Genomic DNA, 16519 nt, shown 5'->3' on the forward strand with positions numbered 1-16519 from the left:
CCTGGTGAGGTGTTCCTGGCTGAGGTCTGACAGACTGAACTCCAGACTGTCTTCTCTAACCTGGTAGAGGTGTTCCTGGCTGAGGTCTGTCTTCTCTAACCTGGTGAGGTGTTCCTGGCTGAGGTCTGTCTTCTCTAACCTGGTGAGGTGTTCCTGGCTGAGGTCTGTCTTCTCTAACCTGGTGAGGTGTTCCCTGGCTGAGGTCTGACTTCTCTAGCCTGGTGAGGTGTTCCTGGCTGAGGTCTGACAGACTGAACTCCAGACTGTCTTCTCTAACCTGGTGAGGTGTTCCTGGCTGAGGTCTGTCTTCTCTAACCTGGTGAGGTGTTCCTGGCTGAGGTCTGACTTCTCTAACCTGGTGAGATGTCCCTGGCTGAGGTCTGTCTTCTCTAACCTGGTGAGGTGTTCCTGGCTGAGGTCTGACTTCTCTAACCTGGTGAGGTGTTCCTGGCTGAGGTCTGTGTTCTCTAACCTGGTGAGGTGTTCCTGGCTGAGGTCTGTGTTCTCTAACCTGGTGAGGTGTTCCTGGCTGAGGTTTGACTTCTCTAACCTGGTGAGGTGTTCCTGGCTGAGGTTTGACTTCTCTAACCTGGTGAGGTGTTCCTGGCTGAGGTCTGTGTTCTCTAACCTGGTGAGGTGTTCCTGGCTGAGGTCTGACAGACTGAACTCCAGACTGTCTTCTCTCCACATGTCGGCTGATTTGGACCTCTTCTTCTTGAAGCTGACCACCTCTCGGGGTTCCCTAGGTCCGTCTCTAGTCTTCTGAAGGTAGGTCGCCTCCCCTGTGTTACTGTATAGGCCTGGTCCTCTGTCCTGTAGACCCTGGGGTTTGTGGGGTCTCGCCCCAGGTGACGCTGCGTCTTGATGGAGCGTCACAGACGGGTTGTCTCGGTGGGTATGGAAGGAGACTGGCCGGAGGTTCATGGCCATGCGGTCCACCCAGATCGGAGAGGAGTAGTCTGACAGGACATTGGTCTGATTGAAGGGCTCCAGGGCGTGGTCCGCTAAGGACTGTGGGATACTAGGGGTGCTGCTGGAACGCGTGGAGGTCTCCGAGTTACGGTGATCTACTTTGCCTTGCGAGGCGTGACAGTCACGGGAGCGGCGGGTGGAACCAGAGCTGGACTGGGACTGATGATGCTTGTTAGAGATGCGGAGAGATCGAGACATGTGCTTACGGGACAGGTGACCATGTTGGGTGCCGTAGAAGGCATGGTCGCCGTTCTGGCTCTCCACGTTGCCCATGGTTACAGTCTACAACAGAAAAGACAGGTACCTACACAGATAAACAACTCGTGATGTTACAGAGATACGTGTCGAAAACTAAGTAAACACACTATGCCCTGCATACAATAACATAACCGACATCCGTATCAAAAATTGTCATCTTGCTAAGAACTTAGATCATGTATTAGTTAACCAACCTGCAGTCTGGCGTTGACATCACTGGCACGTTGAGTTTCAACCGTCAGGCTGCCTATCCAATCACAGAGAGAGAGAATGGTCCTGATGCCGCTGATAAGTACTCAAAAGATCTGGAGAAGAGAGAAAACAGAAACCCTGGTCAGTCATCGCTGTAAAAAAATAACAAAACTATAGTCTTTCTGAAGAAACATGAACTTTACAAGAGGAGGGACTCTGCCTGCTGGGAATCAAATTGCGGACATTTTGTGTTTTAAAGTTGAACATATTTAATTACCCAATCAGTGACTGGGACCACACAGAAATGGGGCTGTGAGAATAACGAACAACGATCAGCTAACAGTTTTACTACGACCTGAGAGAGTCACAGCTTTACTACAACCATACGCCTGGACTAAGCTAGCGGGCTGGTTTTACTGGGCTATGAAATATGTTCAAGTGTGGTTGCCACTGGTTACAACAAGACCTAATAAACTGTAGGAAAAGTCACATAAGCACTTCTGATTGTACCACACACACACACACACTCACCCACCCACCCACAAATCCCACAGCAAAGAAAAATAAAAACCATATCGTACAACATTAGTTCTTTACACAGGGATGCTCTGTTGGTGAGTGTTTAGATGAATCAGGTTCTAGTCAATAAGGGCAAAGTAGTATCAATCTGTACTCTATCAGAGCCGGATTTAATAGTTTAATGTCGGGGCTCCCGAGCGGCACAGCGGTCTAAGGAACTACATCTCGGCGCTGGAGGCGTCACGACAGACCCTGGCTCGATTCCAGGCTGTATCACAACCGGTCGTGCTTGGGAGTCCCATAGGGCGGCGCACAATTGGCCCAGCGTCGTCCGGGATAAGGTTTGGCCAGTGTAGGCCGTCATTGTAAATAAGAATTTGTTCTTTAACTGGCTTGCCTAGTTAAATAAAAATAAAAATTGCTCACTGCAGGGCCCTACTCTACTCTCTGTGACTACATCAGAGAGAGTGAGAGATCGAGAGAGCGAGATCATCGGATCAGGTAATGTTTTTCCACTCCTCAAATGTCCAGTGATGGCGGGGCCACTGGAGCCTCTTCTTCTTGTTTTTATCTGGTAGGAACCCGGTGTTGGTGATGGCGGGGCCACTGGAGCCTCTTCTTCTTGTTTTTATCTGGTAGGAACCCGGTGTTGGTGATGGCGTGGCCACTGGAGACTCTTCTTCTTGTTTTTATCTGGTAGGAACCCGGTGTTGGTGATGGCGTGGCCACTGGAGCCTCTTCTTCTTGTTTTTATCTGGTAGGAACCCGGTGTTGGTGATGGCGTGGCCACTGGAGACTCTTCTTCTTGTTTTTATCTGGTAGGAACCCAGTGTTGGTGATGGCGTGGCCACTGGAGACTCTTCTTCTTGTTTTTATCTGGTAGGAACCCGGTGTTGGTGATGGCGTGGCCACTGGAGACTCTTCTTCTTGTTTTTATCTGGTAGGAACCCAGTGTTGGTGATGGCGTGGCCACTGGAGACTCTTCTTCTTGTTTTTATCTGGTAGGAACCCGGTGTTGGTGATGGCGTGGCCACTGGAGACTCTTCTTCTTGTTTTTATCTGGTAGGAACCCAGTGTTGGTGATGGCGTGGCCACTGGAGACTCTTCTTCTTGTTTTTATCTGGTAGGAACCCAGTGTTGGTGATGGCGTGGCCACTGGAGACTCTTCTTCTTGTTTTTATCTGGTAGGAACCCAGTGTTGGTGATAGCGTGGCCACTGGAGACTCTTCTTCTTGTTTTTATCTGGTAGGAACCCGGTGTTGGTGATGGCGTGGCCACTGGAGACTCTTCTTCTTGTTTTTATCTGGTAGGAACCCAGTGTTGGTGATGGCGTGGCCACTGGAGACTCTTCTTCTTGTTTTTATCTGGTAGGAACCCAGTGTTGGTGATAGCGTGGCCACTGGAGACTCTTCTTCTTGTTTTTATCTGGTAGGAACCCGGTGTTGGTGATGGCGTGGCCACTGGAGCCTCTTCTTCTTGTTTTTATCTGGTAGGAACCCGGTGTTGGTGATGGCGTGGCCACTGGAGCCTCTTCTTCTTGTTTTTATCTGGTAGGAACCCGGTGTTGGTGATGGCGTGGCCACTGGAGACTCTTCTTCTTGTTTTTATCTGATAGGAACCAAGTGTTGGTGATGGCGTGGCCACTGGAGACTCTTCTTCTTGTTTTTATCTGGTAGGAACCCAGTGTTGCAATAGCCCATCCGTGACAAGGATCGATGCAGTTCTGCTCCGTTATTTGTCTGTTTGGGTTAGGGTTAGCCTAACCCAAATCGCCTGTTAGCTTGCGCAATCCTTGCCATTCTCCAACCCACTCCAATTTGCATACCGCCCAAACAGATCCACAGATGATGCAATCTCTATTGCACTCAACACTGCCCTTTCCCACCTGGACAAAAGGAACACCTATGTGAGAATGCTATTCATTGACTACAGCTCAGCGTTCAACACCATATAGTGCCCTCAAAGCTCATCACTAAGCTAAGGACCCTGGGACTAAAGACCACCCTCTGCAACTGGATCCTGGACTTCCTGACAGGCCACCCCCAGGTGGTAAGGGTAGGTAACAACACATTCGCCACGCTGATCCTCAACACGGGGCCCCTCAGGGGTGCGTGCTCAGTCCCCTCCTGTACTCCCTGTTCACTCATGACTGCATGGCCAGGCACAAGTTTGCCGATGACACTACAGTGGTAGGCCTGATCACTGACAATGATGAGAGCCTACAGGGAGGAGGTCAGAGACCTGACAGTGTGGTGCCAGGATAACAACATCTCCCTCAACGTAATTAAGACAAAGGGAGATGATTGTGGACTACAGGAAAAGGAGGACCAGGCACGCCCCCATTCTCATCGACTGGGCTGTAATGGAGCAGGTTGAGAGCTTCAAGTTCCTTGGTGTCCACATCACCAACAAACTATCATGGTCCAAACACACCAAGACAGTCGTGAAGAGGGCACGACAATGCCTATTCCCCCTCAGGAGACTAAAGATGTGGCATGGGTCCTCAGATCCTCAAAAGGTTCTACAGCTGCACCATCGAGAGCATCTTGACTGGTTGCATCACTGTCCGGTATGGCAACTGCTCGGCCTCCGACCGCAAGGCACTACAGAGGGTAGTGCGTACGGCCATGTATGTCACTGGGGCCAAGCTTCCCGCCATCCAGGAGGAGGAGAGGAAGCTGATTGGCCATGACAGAGTACATAAAGCCTGAACATGCCTGGGTTAGTTAGAGTACGCTGAGCAGCACCAGTAGATAGAGTACGCTGAGCAGCACCAGTAGTTAGAGTTTGCTGAGCAGTGTTACGTTCCCCAGTTTCTGTGTTCTGTTTTGTATTTGAGTGTGTGTTTCAGGAGATGGCTTCCGGAAGTACTCCCCAACCAGCTGATTGGTCTACTCCAAGCTAATTGATGATTGGAGCTGACCCCGCCCCCTCGTCAAGAAGCAGCTGACACTAATCACCATTGCCACCTGAAGATAAAAGCCAGTGTTCTGCCCCAAGAGATTGGGAAGAGAGAGGAGATGAGATAAGGAGTAGAGATTTGGAGATTGAGAGAAAAAGTGGGTTGTGTATCAGAAAGTGTGGTATGTACTGTTGTTGTTGGTAGCAGTTTTTCTATGTCCTGTGTTTGAGTGTTTGTGAAATTGTTAATAATTACTCTGTTTCATTTGTTCCCAGGGGGGAAGGAGAAGGCACTTTGGGAGTGCTTAGGCAAGAGGCCCGAGGGCATACATATACCCGTAGTATATTTACTGTCTAGACACACTAGGTAAGACCTGGGCGGACCACCCCCTGTATTTTGGTTAGGGCACCAGGCGGTGCTAAGTTAGGTAAGTTAAGTGGGTAGGCAGGTTAGATAGGAGAGGGGGAACTTTGATATTTACTTTCTTTGCTTTGGTTCCGTCCAGCCCCTTTTCCCCATATTACCGTGTAAGAAAATAAATTTGAGTAAACGGTAAATTCTGCTTTTGTGTCATCCTTCCTCGCACCTACAGTCCATACCTCTTGCACTTCAGAGAGTTGAGTTGTAGCAGGGAGTTGCGTTCCCTCTTCTCAGAGGCGTGCGTAACAAGCAGCACCAGTAGTTAGTGTACGCTGAGCTGCACCAGTAGTTAGAGTACGCTGAGCAGCACCAGTAGTTAGAGTACGCTGAGCTACACCAGTAGTTAGAGTACGCTGAGCTGCACCAGTAGTTAGAGTACGCTGAGCTGCACCAGTAGTTAGAGTACGCTGAGCAGCACCAGTAGATAGAGTACGCTGAGCAGCACCAGTAGTTAGAGTACGCTGAGCAGCACCAGTAGTTAGAGTACGCTGAGCTGCACTGTGTTGGTTGAATGTCAAACTAGAGTAGGAGGAGGAGTGAGGAAGGAGGAGGAGTGAGGAAGGGAAGGAGAAAGAGGAGTGAGGAAGGGAAGGAGAAAGAGGAGTGAGGAAGGGAAAGAGGAAGGGGAGAAGGAGTGAGGAAGGGGAGGAGGAGTGAGGAAGGGGAGGCGAAAGAGGAGTGAGGAAGGGAAGGAGAAAGAGGAGTGAGGAAGGGAAAGAGGAAGGGGAGAAGGAGTGAGGAAGGGGAGGAGGAGTGAGGAAGGGGAGGAGAGAGGAAGGGGAGGAGGAGTGAGGAAGGGGAGGAGGAGTGAGGAAGGGGAGGAGGAGTGAGGAAGGGGAGAAGAGAGGAAGGGGAGAAGAGAGGAAGGGGAGAAGGAGTGAGGAAGGGGAGGAGAGAGGAAGGGGAGAAGGAGTGAGGAAGGGGAGGAGAGAGGAAGGGGAGGAGAGAGGAAGGGGAGGAGAGAGGAAGGGGAGAAGGAGTGAGGAAGGGGAGGAGAGAGGAAGGGGAGAAGAGAGGAAGGGGAGAAGGAGTGAGGAAGGGGAGGAGAGAGGAAGGGGAGGAGAGAGGAAGGGGAGGAGAGAGGAAGGGGAGGAGAGAGGAAGGGGAGGAGAGAGGAAGGGGAGGAGAGAGGAAGGGGAGGAGAGAGGAAGGGGAGGAGAGAGGAAGGGGAGGAGAGAGGAAGGGGAGGAGAGAGGAAGGGGAGAAGAGAGGAAGGGGAGGAGTGAGGAAGGGGAGGAGAAAGAGGAGGAGGAGGAGTGAGGAAGGGGAGGAGAAAGAGGAGGAGGATGGGGGCTACAAATGGGCTCACACCTTCTCGCCATGTTGCACATTTGGGATACAGTAGTCTATCTCTACAGTAGTATCTCCTGAAGGTACTAGTCCATTAGCCACACCATTCTGATGGAACGAAGGAGAAAAACTAAGATAATGCCTTTTCCATTTCCTCCTGACGGTCTCGCTTTCATTCCCATCTTTTTAAGACACACCCTTTGGGAAGGAATTGTCTTTGAGTGTAGCCAGGACAGAGGAGAGTTACATGATGGTTGCCTGTGAAGAGGGATGGTTACATGATGGTTGACTGTGAAGAGGGATGGTTACATCATGGTTGACTGTGAAGAGGGATGGTTACATCATGGTTGACTGTGAAGAGGGATGGTTACATCATGGTTGACTGTGAAGAGGGATGGTTACATAATGGTTGACTGTGAAGAGGGATGGTTACATCATGGTTGACTGTGAAGAGGGATGGTTACATAATGGTTGACTGTGAAGAGGGATGGTTACATCATGGTTGACTGTGAAGAGAGATGGTTACATCACGGTTGACTGTGAAGAGGGATGGTTACATCATGGTTGACTGTGAAGAGGGATGGTTACATCATGGTTGACTGTGAAGAGGGATGGTTACATCATGGTTGACTGTGAAGAGGGATGGTTACATAATGGTTGACTGTGAAGAGGGATGGTTACATCACGGTTGACTGAAGAGGGATGGTTACATCATGGTTGACTGTGAAGAGGGATGGTTAAATCATGGTTGACTGTGAAGAGGGATGGTTACATCATGGTTGACTGTGAAGAGGGATGGTTACATCACGGTTGACTGTGAAGAGGGATGGTTACATCACGGTTGACTGTGAAGAGGGATGGTTACATCACGGTTGACTGTGAAGAGGGATGGTTACATCATGGTTGACTGTGAAGAGGGATGGTTAAATCATGGTTGACTGTGAAGAGGGATGGTTACATCATGGTTGACTGTGAAGAGGGATGGTTACATCATGGTTGACTGTGAAGAGGGATGGTTACATCATGGTTGACTGTGAAAAGGGATGGTTACATCATGGTTGACTGTGAAGAGGGATGGTTACATCATGGTTGACTGTGAAGAGGGATGGTTACATCATGGTTGACTGTGAAGAGGGATGGTTACATGACGGTTGACTGTGAAGAGGGATGGTTACATCATGGTTGACTGTGAAGAGGGATGGTTACATCATGGTTGACTGTGAAGAGGGATGGTTACATCATGGTTGACTGTGAAGAGGGATGGTTACATCATGGTTGACTGTGAAGAGGGATGGTTACATCATGGTTGACTGTGAAGAGGGATGGTTACATCATGGTTGACTGTGAAGAGGGATGGTTACATCATGGTTGACTGTGAAGAGGGATGGTTACATCATGGTTGACTGTGAAGAGGGATGGTTACATCATGGTTGACTGTGAAGAGGGATGGTTACATCATGGTTGACTGTGAAGAGGGATGGTTACATAATGGTTGACTGTGAAGAGGGATGGTTACATAATGGTTGGAGCTGACCCTGTTTTTTGGTTTCCCTACCCCTCTCCATCCCCTCCCCCTCTCTATCCCTCTACCTCCCCCCATCCTCTCCCTCTCTCCATCCCCCTACCTCTCCATCCCCCTACCTCTCCATCCCCCTACCTCTCCACCCCCCTACCTCTCCACCCCCCTACCTCTCCCCCCCTACCTCTCCACCCCCCTACCTCTCCACCCCCCTACCTCTCCACCCCCCTACCTCTCCACCCCCCTACCTCTCCATCCCCCTACCTCTCCATCCCCCTACCTCTCCATCCCCCTACCTCTCCCCCTCTCCATCCCTCTACCTCCCCCCATCCTCTCCCTCTCTCCATCCCCCTACCTCTCCCAGGAAATGCTGCACTGAACTAACTTGGATGAGGACTCAGTTTCACTGACTTTAGTGCACTATTTTATTCACTCAGAGGACAGAGAGAGAGAGAGGGGGGGAGCGAGCGAGAGGGGGAGCGAGCGAGGGGAAAGAGAGAGCGAGAGAGGGGGGAGAGATGGGGGGGCGAGAGAGAGGGGGGAGAGTGGGGGGCCGAGAAGGGGGGGAGAGAGCGAGCAAGGGGGAGCAAGAGAGAGAGCAAGAGAGGGGGGAGGGGGGGAGAGAGCGAGCAAGGGGGAGCAAGAGAGAGAGCGAGAGAGGGGGGAGAGAGCGAGAGAGAGAGCAAGACAGAGGGGGAGAAAGAGCGAGAGAGGGGGGGAAAGAGCGAGAGCAAGAGAGAGGGGGGAAGAGCGAGAGGGGGGGGGGGGGAAGCTTCCGAATGACTACTTGATGAGATGAGAGCCTTAAGGCGACCCACTGTGCTGCAGCTGGGTTTCATTTTTAAAAGTGTGTTGAGGGTGGTGGCAGGGTGCGTTAGCTGCTGTGTTGAGGGTGGTGGCAGGGTGCGTTAGCTGCTGTGTTGAGGGTGGTGGCAGGGTGCGTTAGCTGCTGTGTTGAGGGTGGCGGCAGGGTGCGTTAGCTGCTGTGTTGAGGGTGGTGGCAGGGTGCGTTAGCTGCTGTGTTGAGGGTGGCGGCAGGGTGCGTTAGCTGTGGTGTTGAGGGTGGTGGCAGGGTGCGTTAGCTGCTGTGTTGAGGGTGGTGGCAGGGTGCGTTAGCTGTGGTGTTGAGGGTGGCAGGGTGCGTTAGCTGCTGTGTTGAGGGTGGTGGTAGGGTGCGTTAGCTGCTGTGTTGAGGGTGGTGGCAGGGTGCGTTAGCTGCTGTGTTGAGGGTGGCGGCAGGGTGCGTTAGCTGTGGTGTTGAGGGTGGTGGCAGGGTGCGTTAGCTGCTGTGTTGAGGGTGGTGGCAGGGTGCGTTAGCTGCTGTGTTGAGGGTGGCAGGGTGCGTTAGCTGTGTTGTTGAGGGTGGTGGCAGGGTGCGTTAGCTGCTGTGTTGAGGGTGGTGGCAGGGTGCGTTAGCTGCTGTGTTGAGGGTGGTGGCAGGGTGCGTTAGCTGCTGTGTTGAGGGTGGTGGCAGGGTGCGTTAGCTGTGGTGTTGAGGGTGGTGGCAGGGTGCGTTAGCTGTGGTGTTGAGGGTGGCAGGGTGCGTTAGCTGTGGTATTGAGGGTGGTGGCAGGGTGCGTTAGCTGTGGTATTGAGGGTGGTGGCAGGGTGCGTTAGCTGTGGTGTTGAGGGTGGCAGGGTGCGTTAGCTGCGTTGTTGAGGGTGGCAGGGTGCGTTAGCTGTGGTGTTGAGGGTGGTGGCAGGGTGCGTTAGCTGCTGTGTTGAGGGTGGTGGCAGGGTGCGTTAGCTGTGGTGTTGAGGGTGGTGGCAGGGTGCGTTAGCTGTGGTGTTGAGGGTGGCAGGGTGTGTTAGCTGTGGTGTTGAGGGTGGTGGCAGGGTGTGTTAGCTGTGGTGTTGAGGGTGGTGGCAGGGTGCGTTAGCTGTGGTGTTGAGGGTGGCAGGGTGCGTTAGCTGCGTTGTTGAGGGTGGCAGGGTGCGTTAGCTGCGGTGTTGAGGGTGGCAGGGTGCGTTAGCTGCGGTGTTGAGGGTGGCAGGGTGCGTTAGCTGTGTTGTTGAGGGTGGCAGGGTGCGTTAGCTGTGTTGTTGAGGATGGCAGGGTGCGTTAGCTGCGTTGTTGAGGGTGGCAGGGTGCGTTAGCTGCGTTGTTGAGGGTGGCAGGGTGCGTTAGCTGCTGTGTTGAGGGTGGCAGGGTGCGTTAGCTGCTGTGTTGAGGGTGGCAGGGTGCGTTAGCGAAAAGTGCAAATCAATCCCAGAACGACAGCAAAGGACCTTGTGAAGATCCTGGTGGAAATAGGTATAAAAGTATCTATATCCACAGTAAAACGACTCCTATATTAACATAACCTGAAAGGCCGCTCAGCAAGGAAGAAGCCACTGCTCCAAAACCAGCATAAAAAAGCCAGACTACATTTTGCAACTGCACATGGGGACAAAGATCGTACTTTTTGGAGAAATGTCCTCTGGTCTGATGAAACAAAAATAGAACTGTTTGGCCATAATGACTATCGTTATGTTTGGGGGGAAAAGGGGGAGGCTTGCAAGCCAAAGAACACCATCCCAACCGTGAAGCACGGGGGTGGCAGCATCATGTTGTGGGGGTGCTTTGCTGCAGGAGGGACTGGTGCACTTTACAAAATAGATGGCATCGTGAGGCAGTAAAATAATGCACATATATTGACGCAACATCTCAAGACATCAGTAAGAAAGTTCAAGCTTGGTAGCAAATGGGTCTTCCAAATGGACAATGACCCCAAGCATACTTCCAAAGTTGTGGCAAAATGGCTTAAGGACAACAAAGTCAAGGTATTGGAGTGGCCATCATAAAGCCCTGACCTCAATCCTATAGAAAATCTGTGGGCATAACTGAAAAAGCGTGTGCGAGCAAGGAGGCCTACAAACCTGACTCAGTTACACCAGCTCTGTCAGGAGGAATGGGCCAAAATTCACCCAACCTAATGTGGGAAGCTTGTGGAAGGCTACCCAAAACGTTTGACCCAAGTTAAACAATTTAAAGGCAATGCTACCAAATACTATTTGAGTGTATGTAAACTTCTGACCCACTGGGAATGTGATGAAAGAAATAAAAGCTGAAATAAATCATCTCTCTATTATTATTCTGACATTTCACATTCTTAAAATAAAGTGGTGATCCTAACTACCCTAAAACTGAATTTTTACCAGGATTAAATGTCAGGAATTGTGAAAAACTGAGTTTAAATGTATTTGTCTAAGGTGTATGTAAACTTCCGACTTCAACTGTATGTTGCCATTCATATTTTTTCACAATACTGTACAATTCAGTTGGTTGTGAAAGTAGCATTATGTAACAGTTAGCATGAGGGACTGACTAGTCTGTTGATGATAGTAGCTACATGTCAAAGTTAGCATGAGGGACTGACTAGTCTGTTGATGATAGGAGCTATATGTAAAAGTTAGCTTGAGGGACTGACTAGTCTGTTGATGATAGTAGCTACATGTCAAAGTTAGCATGAGGGACTGACTAGTCTGTTGATGATAGGAGCTATATGTAACAGTTAGCATGAGGGACTGACTAGTCTGTTGATGATAGTAGCTACATGTCAAAGTTAGCATGAGGGACTGACTAGTCTGTTGATGATAGTAGCTACATGTCAAAGTTAGCATGAGGGACTGACTAGTCTGTTGATGATAGTAGCTACATGTAAAAGTTAGCATGAGGGACTGACTAGTCTGTTGATGATAGTAGCTACATGTAACAGTTAGCATGAGGGACTGACTAGTCTGTTGATGATAGTAGCTACATGTAACAGTTAGCATGAGGGACTGACTAGTCTGTTGATGATAGTAGCTACATGTAACAGTTAGCATGAGGGACTGACTAGTCTGTTGATGATAGTAGCTACATGTAACAGTTAGCATGAGGGACTGACTAGTCTGTTGATGATAGTAGCTACATGTAACAGTTAGCATGAGGGACTGACTAGTCTGTTGATGATAGTAGCTACATGTCAAAGTTAGCATGAGGGACTGACTAGTCTGTAGATGATAGTAGCTACATGTAACAGTTAGCATGAGGGACTGACTAGTCTGTTGATGATAGTAGCTACATGTAACAGTTAGCATGAGGGACTGACTAGTCTGTTGATGATAGTAGCTACATGTAACAGTTAGCATGAGGGACTGACTAGTCTGTTGATGATAGGAGCTACATGTCAAAGTTAGCATGAGGGACTGACTAGTCTGTTGATGATAGTAGCTTCATGTAAAAGTTAGCTTGAGGGACTGACTAGTCTGTTGATGATAGTAGCTACATGTAACAGTTAGCATGAGGGACTGACTAGTCTGTTGATGATAGTAGCTACATGTAACAGTTAGCATGAGGGACTGACTAGTCTGTTGATGATAGTAGCTACATGTAACAGTTAGCATGAGGGACTGACTAGTCTGTTGATGATAGTAGCTACATGTCAAAGTTAGCATGAGGGACTGACTAGTCTGTAGATGATAGTAGCTACATGTAACAGTTAGCTTGAGGGACTGACTAGTCTGTAGATGATAGTAGCTACATGTAACAGTTAGCATGAGGGACTGACTAGTCTGTTGATGATAGTAGCTACATGTAACAGTTAGCATGAGGGACTGACTAGTCTGTTGATGATAGTAGCTACATGTAACAGTTAGCATGAGGGACTGACTAGTCTGTTGATGATAGTAGCTACATGTAACAGTTAGCATGAGGGACTGACTAGTCTGTTGATGATAGTAGCTACATGTAACAGTTAGCATGAGGGACTGACTAGTCTGTTGATGATAGTAGCTACATGTAACAGTTAGCATGAGGGACTGACTAGTCTGTTGATGATAGTAGCTACATGTAACAGTTAGCATGAGGGACTGACTAGTCTGTTGATGATAGTAGCTACATGTAACAGTTAGCATGAGGGACTGACTAGTCTGTTGATGATAGTAGCTACATGTCAAAGTTAGCATGAGGGACTGACTAGTCTGTTGATGATAGTAGCTACATGTAACAGTTAGCATGAGGGACTGACTAGTCTGTTGATGATAGTAGCTACATGTCAAAGTTAGCATGAGGGACTGACTAGTCTGTAGATGATAGTAGCTACATGTAACAGTTAGCATGAGGGACTGACTAGTCTGTTGATGATAGTAGCTACATGTAACAGTTAGCATGAGGGACTGACTAGTCTGTTGATGATAGTAGCTACATGTAAAAATAGTGCGGTGGAGCTCTTTGGCTTCACTGGGACCACATCAACTCACTCCAATGGCAACATAGAGCTGCAACAAAGGATCTTCTACACATCATAACCAGATGATTCACCACCCATGGCAGTGTTTCCACTAGACGATGTCATGACTGTAGGGGGAGAAGTGCACGGATTCACCACCCATGGCAGTGTTTCCACTAGACGATGTCATGACTGTAGGGGGAGAAGTGCACGGATTCACCACCCATGGCAGTGTTTCCACTAGACGATGTCATGACTGTAGGGGGAGAAGTGCACGGATTCACCACCCATGGCAGTGTTTCCACTAGACGATGTCATGACTGTAGGGGGAGAAGTGCACGGATTCACCACCCATGGCAGTGTTTCCACTAGACGATGTCATGACTGTATGGGGAGAAGTGCACAGATTTACCACCCATGGCAGTGTTTCCACGAGACGATGTCATGACTGTAGGGGGAGAAGTGCACGGATTCACCACCCATGGCAGTGTTTCCACTAGACGATGTCATGACTGTATGGGGAGAAGTACACTGATTCATGGTCCTTGTTGAAGCATATCAGTAACACGTATGCACTGACTGAAAAAAACTCTCTCAACTTGCCGGCCCACCACCTCAAGCTCAACCTAGACAAGACGGAGCTGCTCTTCCTCCTGGCGGAAGGCCTGCCCCCCTCCTAGACCTCTCCATCATGGTTGACAACAACTCCACGGTGTGTCCCCCCCTCCCAGAGTGAAAATAACCTTGGCGTGACACTGGACAACGCCCTGTCGTTCTCTGCAAACATCAAAGCAGTGAGTTACTTCTGCAGGTTTGTCCTCTACAACATCCGTAGAGTACGACCCTACCTCACACAGGAAGCAGTGAGTTACTCCTGCAGGTTCGTCCTCTACAACATCCGTAGAGTACGACCCTACCTCACACAGGAAGCAGTGAGTTACTCCTGCAGGTTCGTCCTCTACAACATCCGTAGAATACGACCCTACCTCACACAGGAAGCAGTGAGTTACTCCTGCAGGTTCGTCCTCAACAACATCCGTAGAGTACGACCCTACCTCACACAGGAAGCAGTGAGTTACTCCTGCAGGTTCGTCCTCTACAACATCCGTAGAGTACGACCCTACCTCACACAGGAAGCAGTGAGTTACTCCTGCAGGTTCGTCCTCTACAACATCCGTAGAGTACGACCCTACCTCACACAGGAAGCAGTGAGTTACTCCTGCAGGTTCGTCCTCTACAACATCCGTAGAGTACGACCCTACCTCACACAGGAAGCAGTGAGGTACTCCTGCAGGTTCGTCCTCAACAACATCCGTAGAGTACGACCCTACCTCACACAGGAAGCAGTGGGTTACTCCTGCAGGTTCGTCCTCTACAACATCCGTAGAGTACGACCCTACCTCACACAGGAAGCAGTGAGTTACTCCTGCAGGTTCGTCCTCTACAACATCCGTAGAGTACGACCCTACCTCACACAGGAAGCAGTGAGTTACTCCTGCAGGTTCGTCCTCTACAACATCCGTAGAGTACGACCCTACCTCACACAGGAAGCAGTGAGTTACTCCTGCAGGTTCGTCCTCTACAACGTCCGTAGAGTACGACCCTACCTCACACAGGAAGTGGCGCAGGTCCTAATCCAGGCCCTTGTCATCTCCCGTCTAGACTACAGCAAGTCTCTGTTGGCTGGGGTCCCCCTAACCCCTGCCACTTACCCAGAACACTGCAGCCCGCCTGGTGTTCAACCTTCCTAAATTCTCCCATGTCACCCCGCTCCTCCGCATACTCTATTAGCTTCCAGTCAAAGGGTGCATCATCTTCAAGACCCTGGTGCTAGACCCTGGTTAATAATAATAATAATAGTAATAATAATAATAATAACAGTAATAATAATAATAGTAGTAATAATAGTAGAATAGTAATAATAATAGTAGTAATAATAATAGTAGTAATAATAGTAGTAATAATAGTAGAATAATAATAATAATAATAATAATAGTAGTAATAATAGTATAATAATAATAATAATAATAATAATAGTAGTAATAATAGTATAATAATAATAATAATAATAATAATAGTAATAATAATAGGTAGCAATAATAAAAGTGAAGACACTACACTATACTGTAAACTGTAGGTTACTGTATGATGAACACTAAGAATGCTCTAGTCTAGTGAATCTCACCACAACATGACCCGTCTCATACCACTAGAACATTGGCAGTATTCAGTAGGACATTATTTCTGGGGTAGGGAAACTACCAGGCCTGAGACATTTGGATTAGAGGTCGACCGATTAATTTGAATGGCCGATTAATTAGCGACGATTTCAAATTTTCATAACAATCAAATCTGTATTTTTGGACACCTTTATTTAACTAGGCAAGTCAGTTAAGAACACATTCTTATTTTCAATGACGGCCAAGGAACGGTGGGTTAACTGCCTTGTTCAGGGGCAGAACGACAGATTTTTACCTTGTCAGCTCGGGGATTCAATCTTGCAACCTTACAGTTAACTAGTCCAACGCTCGAACCACCTGATTACATTGCACTCCACGAGGAGCCTGCCTGTTACGCGAATGCAGTAAGAAGCCAAGGTAAGTTGCTAGCTAACATTAAACGTATCTTGTAAAAAACAATCAATCAATCATAATCACTAGTTAACTACACATGGTTGATGATATTACTAGTTTATCTAGCGTGTCCTTCGTTGCATATAATCGATGCGGTGCGCATTCGCGAAAAAGGACTGTCGTTGCTGTAACATGTACCTAACCATAAACATCAATGTCTTTCTTAAAATCAATACATAAGTATATATTTTTAAACCTGCATATTTAGTTAATATTGCCTGCTAACATGAATTTACTTTAACTAGGGAAATGGTGTCACTTCTCTTGCAACAGAGTCAGGGTATATGCAGCAGTTTGGGCCGCCTGGCTCGTTGCGAACTGTGTGAAGACTATTTCTTCCTAACAAAGACAGCCAACTTCGCCAAACGGGGGATGATTTAACAAAAGCACATTTGCGAAAAAAGCACAATCGTTGCACGACTGTACCTAACCATAAACATCAATGCCTTTCTTAAAATCAATACACAGAAGTATATATTCTTAAACCTGCATATTGAGCTTAAAGAAATTCAGGTTAGCAGGCAATATTAACCAGGTGAAATTGTGTCACTTCTCTTGCGTTCATTGCACGCAGAGTCAGGGTATATGCAACAGTTTGAGCCGCCTGGCTCGTTGCGAACTC

General features: G+C 48.7%; 1 protein-coding gene across 1 annotated transcript in view; it reads right to left on the reverse strand.

The window, feature by feature from the left end:
• LOC129831627 (rho guanine nucleotide exchange factor TIAM1-like) overlaps nucleotides 1-16519 on the reverse strand; it is a 100141-nt gene that overhangs the window by 33392 nt on the left and 50230 nt on the right. The window contains exons 2-3 of the mRNA XM_055894967.1: nucleotides 1425-1535; nucleotides 629-1254 (exon numbers count right to left, since the gene is read on the reverse strand). Of these exons, the coding sequence (XP_055750942.1) occupies nucleotides 629-1245 (617 nt within the window). The 5' untranslated portion in view covers nucleotides 1246-1254; nucleotides 1425-1535. The remainder of the gene's footprint in view (nucleotides 1-628; nucleotides 1255-1424; nucleotides 1536-16519) is intronic.

The sequence above is a fragment of the Salvelinus fontinalis genome, chromosome 33 (genome assembly GCF_029448725.1).
Source record: "Salvelinus fontinalis isolate EN_2023a chromosome 33, ASM2944872v1, whole genome shotgun sequence".
NCBI classification, from domain to species: domain Eukaryota; kingdom Metazoa; phylum Chordata; class Actinopteri; order Salmoniformes; family Salmonidae; genus Salvelinus; species Salvelinus fontinalis.